The sequence below is a fragment of the Papio anubis genome, chromosome 18 (genome assembly GCF_008728515.1).
Source record: "Papio anubis isolate 15944 chromosome 18, Panubis1.0, whole genome shotgun sequence".
Lineage (NCBI taxonomy): Eukaryota > Metazoa > Chordata > Mammalia > Primates > Cercopithecidae > Papio > Papio anubis.
In genome coordinates, this window is record NC_044993.1 from 54544617 (window position 1) to 54558874 (window position 14258).

Consider the following 14258-nt stretch of genomic DNA (forward strand, 5'->3'; position numbering starts at 1 on the left):
CGATTCGCTACCCTAACCAACACTTGGCATCAGCTACAGTCTCCAAACGCTTGGAAAGCACCCTCTGGCCTATATTGGATCTGTGGAGCATGGGCATATTGGCAAGTGCCAGCTAAATGGACAGGGGCACGTGTGTAGGAACAATCAAGCCATCCGTCTTTCTAATTCCTCTAAAGCAAGGGGAACTCTTAGGGTATCCAGTCAATGAAGAAAATAAAAGAAGAACTAGAAGAGCATAATCACAAAAATAGACACAAACATCAAAAAAGATGTGGACATAGGAGACTGGAAAGATAAATCAATGGTCTCCTGAAAGAATCATTAAATATTATAGGCCAGCTACCTGGGTGCAAGATGGGTCATGAGGGTACCGCACCCCAATCTATATGCTCAAGTGCATCATAAGGTTGCAGGCAGTCCTTGAAATTATAACCAATGAAACATCAAGGGCACTAGATTTACTGGCAATACAAGCAACACAAATGAGAAATGCTATATATCAAAATAGATTGGCTTTAGATTATTGCTTAGTCTCAGAAGGAGGAGTATGTGGAAAATTTAATTTAACCAACTGTTGCCTAGCAATTGATAATAATGGCCAGGCTGTCATGGAAATCAGAGCTAGAATGAACAAGTTGGCCCATGTTCCAGTTCAGACTTGGTCCAGATGGTCCCTGGATTCTTTGTTTGGAGGATGATTCCCAACCTTTGGAGGATTCAAAACCCTCATTGGTGGGTTTTTGTTTATTCTTGGCATCTGCCTCATCCTCCCTTGTCTTTTACCCCTGTTTATTAGGGGCATTCGGTCAACTATAGAGGCAGTAATAACTCAACACACTACCGCACAGTTCGTGGCATTAACCAAATATCAGCCACTGCCAGTAGAAGCTCAGCTCAGCAAAGAGGTGGCAAATAGTGGTGCTTTCTATTAACACCTTTGTTATAAAAAGCACCAAAGGGTGGAAATGGAACAGGAATTTAAAGAAATTAAAGAATGTGTAAGTAAAAACTCAGTTGTATGTGAGAAAACCCAATTCCCCCTGAGGAAGAGAAAGAGGTGGAGTCCTTTAAAAATTAGCTGCCTGTTTTTCTGTCTGTAGCTAGTGAGACTTCTCTGTCCCTTTCCCAGGCATTGTGAAGACCCTCTTTCTCTAGCTGTGCAGATGTAAGGTCACTAGACAGATAAACTCAAGTTGTAAAACATGTTTTTCCTTGAAAAGTAAGAAATGAGGTAATGCATGTCTCAATTGAATAACTGTCTTTGATTCTTGCTTCTGTAATATGCTTCCCCCTGCACAGATCTCCCCCCACCCCACGAAATGCTTAAAAGGTAACCTGACTCTTCATTCGGGGCTCAGTCCTTTGGATGTTAATCTGACTGGGCCGGTGCACCTAAATGAATATATCTTCCTCAACCCATCAGTCTCTCTGATTCCTAAATTATCCCACAACACCTGTACTCAGAGACCATATTCATCAGACCAGAAACTCACTTAACCAGCGATCGGAAGTCCAGCCACCCTTCACGGCTGTGATCAGATACCAGGAGCTTGGTTTTCAGAGAAGGGCACTCAGAAGCCATGGAGTCCACATCTGAGGCAAGGGTATCTGTGGTCACAATGCCCTTGGCTTTAGACATTTGTAGTCGATAGAGAATGTCTTTGGCCTTCAACATGATGGTCGCAGGCATGAAAATGATCCCTGGGGATGAGAAACGAACTGATAGTTTTGGTTTCTTTTTCACAATCATGGGCTTTAGGCTTGGCTTGTCTGCACTGAAATCCCCTAACCTCTTGTTATGCAAAGTATGGACCACAGAACAACAGCAGCAGCACTATCCAGGTGCAGAATCTCATACCCTTTTTCAAACCTACAGAATCAGAATCTGTATCTTAACAAGTTTTCCAAGTGATTCTTTTGCACATTAAAATTTGAAAGTCCTGCCCTAATCTTTTCTACTGTAAATGGATCTAGCCAAAAAATGGGTGGACACTGCTTTACACATGTTTACACAGGATCTGGAAGTATAGATGTAAACAGGACAATGTCTCTGACATTAAGAATAGCTGCATTTCTCCCCAGTCTTTCCCTTCATATTCCCCTTTCTGTCATTCCTTGGATGTCATCTTGAATGTCCCCTCTTTCCTTCATTCTGCATTTCACCACATTGTCCTTTGAATTTTTTTGTGTTCCCTTCTATCTACATCGCCAACAATGAGCTCAAGTCTTGGTGTTTCCTTCTGGATTCTCATCCCGCCAGCAGTTTTGAATCTTTCTGCTACCCATCTTCTATATTATTACTTGCTTAGTTCCATAAACACTGACTTTTTTTCCCCTCTAAATTTTTCTTTCTCTTTCTTTCTCTCTCTCTCTCTTTTCCTTTCTTTCTTTCTTTCTTTCTTTCTTTCTTTCTTTCTTTCTTTTCTTCTTTCTTTCTCTCTTTCTTTCTTTTTTCTTTCTTCCTTTCTTTCTTTTTTATCTTTTTCTTTCTTTCTTTCTTTCTTTTTTTTTTTTCGATGGAGTCTCCCTCTGTCACTCATGCTGGAGTGCAGTGGTGCAATCTCAGCTCACTGCAACCTCAGCCTCCTGGGTTCAAGCAATTCTCCTGTCTTAGCCTCTCCAGTAGCTGGGATTATAGGTGTCCACCACCACACCCAGCTAATTTTTTTAATTTTTATTTTTAGTAGAGATGGGGTTTCACCAGGTTGGCCAGGCTGGTCTCGAACTCCTGACCACAAGTGATCTGTCTGCTTTAGCCTCCCAAAGTGCTGGATTACAGGTGTGAGCCACCATGCCTGGCCTCTCTACATTTCTCCTCTGCACTAACACCTGTGCCCTCTCTCCAGGAAAACACCACACTTCTCATCCTGACTTTGAAGATGCTGCTTTCTTTCCATCTTTGTCTCCCACAACTTATTTTCTATTTCAAAATGGCCACTCCTCACCCCGTGCTTGGAATGCCCTTCTTTTGTTTCTAATCCTCTTTAATTTTTCTTATTCCAGAGGGCTCAGCTCAAGTATTTTATTTTATTTTATTTTTGATGGAGTCTTGCCACCACTCCCGGCTAATTTTTTTTTTTTTTTATTTTAGTAGACATGGGGTTTCACAATGTTGGCCAGGATGGTCTTGATCTGCTGACCTCGTGATCTGCCCACCTTGGCCTCCCAAAGTGCTGGGATTATAGGCCTAAGGCACCACCCCTGGCCAAGTCTTAGATTTCCCATGGACCATCTTATAGGTCCACAGATGACATGGCTTTTCATCTCTAGACTCCTTCTACCAGTTTTATTACTTCTTGATTTCACATGATCTGGCTGAATGAATCACCTATTTTATTTGTGAGCGAATATGAGATGGAGAGAGAGAAAATATGATCAACAGTGTGGCAGAGTGCTATACACATGATAAAATGAGAGAAGTGATTCAAGAAAGAATCTGTGAGTTACTGACTAATTTATACAGATAAAAAATAGGTCATTAAAAGGGGAAGGGAAATCGCCACATAAGAATTCTAACGAATAAATGTAGAGAGACTGACAGAAATTGAAAATTTCCAGGTAAAACCAACATGGTAATATTCAATTCAGTAAAGAATCATCACTAGATACCCAAACCATAATGTGGAATACAGTTAGGGAACAGGAATATTCACACAATCGCTTAAGGATCACACCATGAATTATTTATTAATTACAAGGAAAATTTGTGCCTTTGTAAAGGATAAAGGTTTTCTGTGAAAACCACCTTACTCAAGTGATGAAACAGTATAACTGAAGAGGGAACAAACTGACTTCAGAATATACCCCCTGATGTGATGCACGGAGGAAAACACAACTTTGTCCTTGTAATTCTCCTGCCTAACGTGTCTAATCTGAATATAATCACAAAGAAAGAGTCAGAAATACAAATTTGGAGATATATTCTACAATATAACTTGTATTCTTCAAAAATGTCACTGTCATGCAGAAAAGGCTGTGGAATATTCTGGATCTTATCAGATGCCTGCTTTTGTGTTTATGAGTGTTTACCTGGTGTTTATAGGTGTCACAATGCCCACAAGTGATTCTTAAATAATTCAGTGAGAAAGGGAGAGAAAGAGAGGGAGAGAGTGCTCAAATATGGCAAAAATGTTAACAATCAATGAATCTTTAAAAAGGTAAGAGTACCTGAGACTGTGCAAGAGAAAGTGTATGTGTGTTTGTGTGTGTGTGTATGAGAGAAAGTTTGGCACTGCACTTGAGAGTGTATGAATGTGAGAGTGTGAGGGAGAGAATAAGAAAGAATAAAAGAATTTGTGAGGGAATATGAGAAAGACAAAGACTGTGAAGAAGAAAGGAGGTACAGAGAAGAGAAACTGTTTTGTCTCCAACTAAACTGTTAATTCCCAGAGGGCAGGAAGCCTTGTTTTGTGGTCCCAGCACAGAAACTGGGGCTAGGGCTTCAAAGCTGTGTCAGTGCCAGGCTGGGTGCACAGCACCTAATATCTCAGGAAACATAGGCTCTTGAACAGCCCTGAGGTCCACCAGGTCCCTCTTGCATCACTGACCTGTTCGCATGCAGCCCACAGCCACCAGCCACCACTCAGGCACTCGAGGCAGAATCAAGGCCAGAAGATCTCCCTGTTGCAGGCCACAGGTCTGTGTGAGGATGTTGGCTGTGCGGCGGGTTAGGTCTGCAATCTCTCTGAAGCTCCACTTTACTTCATCCCCTTGGCCATTCACCCACCAAAAGGCTGGATTTGGACCTCTCTTGCCCTCCTGGTCAAGACCATACATTATGTGTTACTTTCTGCTTCAAAGAAAAAGAGCACTTATTAAACTAATCCACAGCCATAGTCACGTTCCGATGTGAACACAACGTAAGGACTGAGATCCCATTTTAAAACATTTAAAGTGCTTAAAGAAAAAAAAAAAGCCAACCAAGAATTTTACATCCAGAAAGACTGTTCTTCAAAAGTGAGGGGGAAAGTAGGGTATTCCCAGATAAACAAAAGTCAAAGTTAACTATCACTAGACTTGCCCTACAAGAAATGCTAAAGGATGTCCTCAAGGTGAAATAAAAGGATGTTGGAGAGGAACTCAAATATGAAAATATAAAGTTCTCTTGTAAATATAAATTCATGAACAAATATAAAAATCAACATTATTGTAAGTTTGGTTTGTAACTCCACTTGTTATTTGTTATAGTATTTAAAAAATAAATCATAAAATAGTTATAAATGTTAATTTATTAACATATATTTGTAATATATATTAAATAAATGTTACTTAAGCAATATACAAAAATGTTATTGATGACATCAATAACATAAAGTGTGTGTGGGGGCTGGCTGGGATAAAACTGTAAAGGAGAAGGATTTTTACATTTAATTTTCATTATTGGCCTTATAATGTCACAGGAGTAGGGTGTTTGTATGTGATTAAAGTTAAGTTGTTATCAGTATTAAATAGATTGCTAGAACTACAAGATATCATATTTAATTCCCGTGGTAACCACAAGGCAAATATTTATTGAATATATACAAAACAAAATGAGAAGAAAATCAAAGTGTATCACTACAAAAACTCAACTAAACACAAAGGAGTAAGAGAGGAAATGAGAGACAAAAAAGCTATGAGACATCAAGAAAACAATTAACAAAATGGCAATAGTAAATCCTTGTCTATCAGCAATTACTTTAAATGTAAGTGGACTAAACTCCCCAACCAGAAGACATAGATTGGCAGAATGGATAAAAAAATAAAATCCAACTACATGCTGTCTGCAAAAATTAAGCTACTTCTATGTGATTGAATATGATAAAATCAATGAAAAACTTTTAGAATTGTTTCTACAATAAAATGCTTATAGTATAATATTAATTTTGAAAAGCAAAATTGTGTTTATATTATTCAAGTGTATATAGTCATGTTCACCCATTCACCTCCTCCTTTTACTTCCTTCCTCTCCAACCCATGTCATGTTTCAAAAATTCTCAACCAGATTTCCAGTCTGGGCAATGAAAAAAATCAATTTATACTCTTAAGGCGGAGATATTTTGGCATCATTAGACTGTGAGACTAGGTGAAATAATGGATTGTGAAATCAGACGGCCTGGACCCGAACCCTGTTGTCCCACTTATTAGACATGTGATTTCAGCATGTTAGTTATATCCTTGGATCTTCAGTTTCTTCATCAAGGAAATAGAGACAATAACAGTATCCATCGAATCAGATTATTAAATGCAAGGTGATTGTCAAGGCACATAAAAATGCTCTCTGTAACTGACGGTTTTATTTTTCTTGAGGTTACTATGCAAATTCAGAGAAAGAAAAAGAAGGGAGTGGGGAGGAAGATGTCATAAAGACATATAGGCTTTGGAGAGTAATCCATGAATACATGTTCATGGAACACTTAAAAATTTCATAAACTCTCCAATTCCATTTCAGGGCGATTCTCTCTTTGGTTCAAAGACAGTGCTGGGTGACTTTTTACGCTACCATATTGGCAGCTGGGAGTTAGTAGCTGGAAACACCATCCATTGTCTACCCTGACTCCTCATGTCACTACGGCTTCTCTCTTGGTCTGTGTCCTGTGAGAAGACAAACCAAGCACTTGGGGTTTTCTGGAAGACACAGAGCTTGGTTTTTCTTGACATACCTTAAAGCCACAGTCAAGTAGGTAGTTGACAAAGAGGAATCTAATTAGACTTGCCATCCTCATGGAAAGATGGATGGCGTAATATAGGTAAATGTGTCAGACACTCATGTGCACATTCAGGTGGTCTATCCCCTCCTCTGGGTGCAGTCTCAAGTCAAGCCCAAGTTTGATGACATGAACACCAGTTAAGACACACTGTCCCATTCGCTGAAGATGAGAACTCAGACTAATATGAATTTGCTGACCTTGTGATCAGAACTTTGCACTTGGTCACTATAGGGAGACCCCTTGAAACTATTGCTACGGAATAAAAGATGAAATGCTCCTGATTATTTTAAATACAAAATTGCATGCAGGATTGTGTAAAGACAATGCCAGGTTGGACTGCCAGAATGAGCCAACAGCGCGTGATGTGCTTCCCCCTGCAGAGAGCCTATGAATGGACATGCAGTCGGGGAGGTTTCACATCACCAAGATTCCTATCCCAGAAAAGCAGATGTTTATAGCTCTGGGAATGGAACGTGACCCTCGTGGAGAGCCTATAAATGGACGCATGGGGGGCGCCTGTCCATATAGAAGATAGGGCTATAAATGCCCTCATCTTGCCACGGCTCTTCTAGGCCTCTTTAGGGTTAAGGCATACTCCCTTCTGAGAATTTCTGGTCTAACTTCACGTCCTGTTCCTATGATTTGTTTGTAACCAGCTTTGGCTGTAACTGTTACTGCTGTTCCTGTTTTAAGGCTATGTTAGAAATTACTGATGCACACACTATATTGTAAATTCTTATCTCTGTACACTGTAATTCTGCATAATTACTTCATCCTCATGTGACCATCTCACCTCATAATCAAATGACCCTAAATCCCTCACTAACCTACGCCTGACCTCACCAAACTTAATAATAAATGCTGGCATATCTAGTGCATTGTTGGCATTGTGGGACCAGAAGGTGGTGACCCCCCTGGACCCAGCTTTCACTATCTTGTGTGTGTCTATTATTTCTCGACCTGCCGATTCACCTGGGAACAAAGAGAGAGCCCCGTTGCATTGTGGGCTGCTGGCCGGATCCCACAATAGGTCACAATTTTAATACCCTGATTGAACAAAAGATACATTTACCTATTTTTTTGTTTTTAAAGGAGTTAATTCCCCTTTTCATAGATGAAACCACTGAGGCTCAGTGAAGTAAGGAAATGGCCATGCTGGGAATAGAAACTTGAAATATAAGCTTCTTCCACAACATTGATAAGTTGAGGCAGAAGCAATTTTGCTTCTGTACCTTTCAACCTAGCAGGAGCAAGATAAGGAAAGTGAGGCCACCCTTGTTCTTATATCATCATCACGGCGGTCCTCTTACCTTCTCCATTTGAGCCCAGTAGTCCAGAACACAGCTTGCAAAATTAAATTCCTCCGGGACTTCATAGTCATTCCATCTTGGGGCTCCAATTTCTGATAAAGACCGGCAGCGCAGCTGTGAAGGGGCAGGGTGGATGTTGTGGAAGGATTTGTGGATGCCCCAGAGGATCCGGAACCTCATCAGCCACTGCATGGTGAAACAGTCCTCAGAAACCGGGCACAGAGTTCTCAAGTCACCACCTGCCTTGGGAAGAGATAGCTAATAGATTGGTTGTGTATCCAAAACTTTCTCCCTGAAACGGATGCATGTTTTTGGTTAATTGCTAGAATTATAGCTTTGTTTCAGGTCACCAGAAGTTGGACGGCAACTGATTGGTTCTGGTGGGGATTTATCTTCCCAGCTGAGGAACCACACAGCAGAAAGAGAGAGAGAAGCGGTCCTTCACCTCTGTCTTACCTGGTACTGTTTAGGACACAGCTGAGCTAGGTCCCGGGTAGGTATGGAAAAGGAGGTTGAGCTCTCTTTTGTAGGTTCAGTTCTCTCTGATCAGGTGATCCACAGGAATGTGCACCCAGCAGAACTTGGCTTCTGGCCACAGCAGAGGGGGACCTTGAACAGAGAACTTGTCAGGAATTGGGTAATTCAGTAGGGGGAGGAGATGCTCAGTAAAATATGACAGAAACAATTACAGGCCTCCACGGAGAGATAATCAGTTAGAAAAACAAACCATGTTGGCCAGGAGCGGTGGCTCATGCCTGTAATCCCAGCACTTTGTGAGGCCGAGGCGGGCGGATCATGAGGTCAGGAGATCGAGACCATCCTGGCTAACATGGTGAAACCCCGCCTCTACTAAAAATACAAAAAATTAACCAGGCGTGGTGGCGGGCGCCTGTAGTCCCAGCTACTCTGGAGGCTGAGGTGGGAGAATGGCGTGAACTCGGGAGGTGGAGCTTGCAGTGAGCCAAGATCATGCCACGGTACTCCAGCCTGAGCGACAGAATGAGACTCCACCTCAAAAAAAAAAAAAAAAAAAAAAAAAAAAAAAAAAAAGAAAAAGAAAAAAAAAGAAAAACAAACCATGTATACGAAGTCACCTCCAATTCCTGTGGCATGGCTAGGGGTGTGAATGAACCAGGTCCTATGGTGCATTTTCACCAGTTCTCTATGGCTAACCTGCTCCCCCTTCCCAGCCCTACATCCCCATAGTCTCCCTTAAACGACAGCTGAGAGGCAGCGTAGCCTAATAGATAAGAGCCTGGGCTCTGGAGGTCTGGAGACAGAAAGGTCTGAGTTTGAGCTTAGGTCTGCCACTTAACCTCCGTGTGATCTTTGTGGACCTCCTTGCTCTTGGCCTCACCTTCCTTAATTGGTTTTTGGTTGCTTTTGAGACGGAATCTATTGTTGTCACCCAGGCTGGAGTGCAATGGCGTGGTCTTGGGTCACTGCAACCTCCGCCTCCTGGTTTTAAGTGATTCTGTTGCCTCAGCCTCCCAGGTAGCTGGGATTATAGGTGCCTGCCACCACACCCAGTGAATTTTTGTATTTTTTTAGTAGAGACTGGGTTTCTATTAAAACTAGAAACCTAGCTCAGCTGTGTCCTAAACAGTACCAGGTAAGACAGAGGTGAAGGACAGTTGGTCTCTCTCTTTCTGCCCTGTGGTTCCTCAGCTGGGAAGATAAATCCCCACCAAAATCAATCAGTTGTGCCTTCCAAATCGTGTTGGCCAGGGTGGTCTCAAACTCTTGACCTCAGGTGATCCGCCCCCCTCAGCCTCCCAAAGTGCGGGGATTACAGGCATGAGCCACAGCACCCAGCACCTACCTTATTTGTAAAATAGGAACGGTAACAACAATGCCTACCTCCAAGGTGTTTTCTTTACTTCTTCATTTGTTTGAACTAGATGAAAGAACTAGATGAAATAATTTATAAAAAGCATGTAGCACACAGTGCTGGGCATAATCGATGTTGGCTCTTTTTGTTCACTTGGGATTCTCAGAGGAACAATTTGGTATCCTGGTAAAATGCAGGGTCTTTGGAATCCCAAAGTCTTGAGCTGAAGTCCAACCTCAGGCACAAACAAGAAAGCTCTTGGGTGAACCATTTTCCTTTCAAAGTTTGATCTTTCCATTTGTAACATGAAGCGGGATTTGTCAATAAGATCTGTTGCATAGGATCATCGAAAGGATTATGTGACACCAAGCCTGTAAAGCACCTGGAGCAGGCATTTAGATGGAGGGTTGATAGTGATATTGTACTGGATAAACCGAGGTAGTAATAGGTAGCGGCTTGTGCTATGACTTTTCTACTGGAGCCATTTTTGGGGTATTGTTGGAGAATGAGGGATCTCCAGTGTTTTCATTGAATCTGGGAAGAAATTATTTCTGATCAAAGTCATGGCTAAAGATTTCTGGAGACACCCAGGACATCCCTGACAGGACCGTGTGGCAAGCTATGATACTTCAGGTGTTTAATGTTTAGCTTTCTGTGGCCAGTCACTGGAGAGTTGAGAAGGCAGGGCTCGTTGACTGTCTGTGGTAAGCTAAATTTTAAACACCCAAAGCATCAAAGTACCAAAACAAAAACAAAAACAAAAAACAAACAAACAAACAAACAAAAAACCTCTGTTACTGAAGCAAAAGGAGCAGTCACTTTTCAGAAAAGAATGGAGACAGGAGGAAAAGCCCTTGACACACTGTCTGCATTCAGTAGGTCTCCCCTGTGGAACTGCAACATGAGGATATGGACAAGAAGACAGGCTCTGGCACCAGGCAGCCTGGGCTTGAGTCCAGCTTTTACCAGTTACCAGCTCTGTGGCATTGAGCAGATTTCTTATCCCTCTTTTCCTCAATTTTCTCATCTTTAGCAAGGGGTGTACAGCAGACAAAGGAGAACTCTCCAAACATTGTATGCATGCTCCTCTTTCATTTCCCAACCTCTCTTAAAGCTAGAGTGAGGCCATTAAACTCTAGTTCTAAACAATAAACTCCATGTGGAGGTGATACAAGTCACTTCTGGTCTAGGGCATTTATTTAAGAGCAAGTATGAGTTTTCTGTACTCTCTTCCCCTATTCAATGCTCCTGGAAACCATATATGGAGATAGTGACATCATAAAACGGCAAAGTCTCTATCAGCCTTGTTCTCTGAGTGACTTCATGTAGCTAAATATCCTACCAACTTCAGCTTTTTGCACTCGCTATCCTCTGGTTATTATAGAAAACCTATGATATATTCATTCATTCAGCGGATATTTAAGGAACATCTTCTAGGTGTGCTTTGAACATATAAGACAAGGTTGGGGCTCTCAAGACATTTACATGCCTATGATAGAAAGACAAAAACCAATAAGCAAAAAGTCAGTTAATTAAGCAAGAGGATTTCAAATGGTGATACTGCCAAAAAGAAAACAGAACAGGGCAATATGATGGTGCAAGTGTGGGGAGGTGGCTAAGGATGTTCTCCCTTAAGAGGTGACATTTTGAGACCTGCAAGGAGGAGAAGCAGCCAGCTAGGGAAAAAGAACTCCAGGTAAAAGGCACAGGAAGTGCAAAGCCTGAGGCTGACATTTTCAAGGCATAGGTGGGGGGCTGGAATGGCAGATTACTGAGTGAGGAGAAGTGTGATAAAGTGTGAGGTCAGAGACACAAACAGGACACACGCCAGTAAGAATCTTTATGGGCATAATAAGGAGTTTGGATTCTATTCTAAGTGCAATCGGTGGATGCATGGGAGTCTTGTGAAGACATAAGAGGAAAGAGACATGATCCTATTAAGTAACTCATTTTCTTGGTGACTTGATTTTGAAATAAAATAATACAGGAAAGTAAAACATTCAGAAAAAGAGGTCAGATTTGCATTTAGAAAGCCCACTCTGGCAATTCTGTGGAGAAGATATTTTAAGGAGGCAAGAATGTATGTGGGGATGCCAGTTGGGAGGCACTGCAATAGACTAAACAAGTAATGATGGTGGCTCAGACAAAAGTTATGGCACTGGAGATGGAAGTAAGCAGATGGATGTGGGATAGATCTTTAAGGTAACCTTAGGAGGACTTGTTGATGGTTTTGATAGGGAATGAATGAAAAGAATCAAGGATGAATCTCAGCCTTTGACTTCTTCAATAATATAAACGGTAGGTCCTAATTTATATATTAAAAAAACGAAAGCTGAAAAGATTATATAGCATGTACAAAGTCACAGACGCTGTAGAAGGCAGGAATAGGACTTGAATCCTGATTTTATTTAAGCTAGTTTTTCCTGCTTATAGGCTGTCTCTATCCTTCCGCCATGCTTCTCCACACTCTGGAATTGATGACAATAGAAAATTCCAGTGTGGTTTTATTTTCATTCAACCATGCCATATAAATTGACCAATGACTTCCCCACTCATCTCAGATTGAGTTTTGCATGGACTTATATACTGTGGAAGGAGTGATTTGAAATAATGTTCGGAAGACACTTGACAATGTCTACCATACAGCAAATGCTTTTCAAAGGGTGGCTGTTATAATTTTTTAAAAAGAAACTTCAGAGCCAGATAGACCCAACTAGAATCTTTTTTTAAAAAATTTTACTTTAAGTCTGGGATACAGGTGCAGAATGTGCAGGCTTGTTACATAGGTATACATGTGCCATGGTGGCTTGCTGCACCTATCAACCCATCATCTAGGTTTTAAGCCACACATGCATTAAGTATTTGTCCTAATGCTCTCCCTACCCTTTCCCCCAACCCCTTGACAGGCACTGGTGTATGATGTTCCCTTTCCTGTGTCCATGCATTCTCATCGTTTAACTCCCACTTATCAGTGAGAACATGCAGTGTTTGGTTTTCTGTTCTTGTGTTAGTTTGTTGACAATGATGGCTTCCAACTTCATCCATGTTCCTGCAAAGGACATGAACTCATTCTTTTTTTATGGCTGCATTGTATTGCATGGTGTATATGTGCCACATTTTCTTCATCCAGTCTATCATGGATGGGCATTTGGGTTGGTTCCAAGTCTTTGCTGTTGTAAATAGTGCTGCAATAAACATACATGTGCATGTATCTTTATAGTAGAAAGATTTATAATTCTTTAGGTATATACCCAGTAATGGGATCGCTGGGTCAAATAGTATTTCTGGTTCTAGGTCCTTGAGGAATCCCCACACCGTCTTTCACAAAAATGAACTAATTTACACTCCCACCAACATTGTAAAAGTGTTCCCATTTCTCCACAGCTTTGCCAGCATCTATTGTTTCCTGAGTTTTCTTTTTTTATAAGTCAGAGTCTTGCCCTGTTGCCCAGGCTGGAGTGCAATGGTGCAATCTCGACTCACTGCAACCTCCACCTCCCAGGTTCAAACAATTCTCCTGCCTCAGCTTCCCAAGTAGCTGGGATTACAGGCATGCGCCACCCTGCCCAGCTAATTTTTTGTATCTTTAGTAGAGATGGGGTTTCACCATGTTAGCTAGGCTGGTCTCAAACTCCTGACCTTGTGATGTGCCCACCTTGGCCTCCCAAATGTTTCCTGACTTTCTAATAATTACCATTCTGACTGACGTGAGATGGTATCTCAGTGTGATTTTGATTTGCGTTTCTCTAATGACCAGTGATGATAAGCTTTTTTCTTCATATGTTTGTTGGCTGAATAAATGTCTCCTTTTGAGAACTGTTTGTTCATATCCATTGTCTACTTTATGATGGGGTTGTTTTTATTCTTATAAATCTGTTTCAAAAGAACACACAGGCCATTATAAATCATATTTTGTTTTGATTTCTAGAGTCAACATGTCAGAACTCCAGGAAGTGAAAATGCTCTGAGGCAGAATAAAGCTTAGCTTGAATCTTGAGCACTGATTCCAATAAAAAATGCTCTCCTATATTGTCCTGAGAACTCTTAAAATGTCTTATTAAAGACAAAAAGAGAAGAGACATATAAAAGACATATTAGGAGTTCCTAAGACAATGTAGGAGAGTATAAAAGTATAGCCAAGTTATAAAACAGGATGTCTTCATAAAAGAGGATGATTTTGGAGTATAAAAGTATAGAGTATGAAAGTATAGCCAACTAAAGCCAAGTTACCATAAAAGTATAGATGAGTTATCATAAAAGAGGATGATTTTGAAGTTGATTTTTCTAGGTAAGCTAAAATTCACATGCTCACAATGAGTATTGGTGGCACAGATAAATCAAATAATTCACAACTGGAATTATAATTGTAGGGCTTTCGCTTCAGGTATCATGATCTTCAAGTATCTCGAAGTGAGATGTACTATGTAG

General features: G+C 41.0%; 1 protein-coding gene across 4 annotated transcripts in view; it reads right to left on the reverse strand.

The window, feature by feature from the left end:
- The window catches only part of ACSM1 (acyl-CoA synthetase medium chain family member 1), a 57981-nt gene extending 49169 nt beyond the window's left edge, over positions 1-8812 (reverse strand). Inside the window, exons 1-4 of one of the 4 annotated variants that reach the window (XM_021931810.2) lie at positions 8456-8812; positions 8000-8185; positions 4548-4758; positions 1494-1701 (exon numbers count right to left, since the gene is read on the reverse strand). In XM_021931810.2, the coding sequence (XP_021787502.2) occupies positions 1494-1701; positions 4548-4758; positions 8000-8179 (599 nt within the window). In that variant the 5' untranslated portion in view covers positions 8180-8185; positions 8456-8812. Of the gene's footprint in view, positions 1-1493; positions 1702-4547; positions 4759-7999; positions 8243-8455 lie in introns of all 4 variants that reach the window. The other 3 variants (XM_021931809.2, XM_021931811.2, XM_003916626.5) reach the window with 3 other exon arrangements.
- Positions 8813-14258: the final 5446 nt, after the last annotated feature.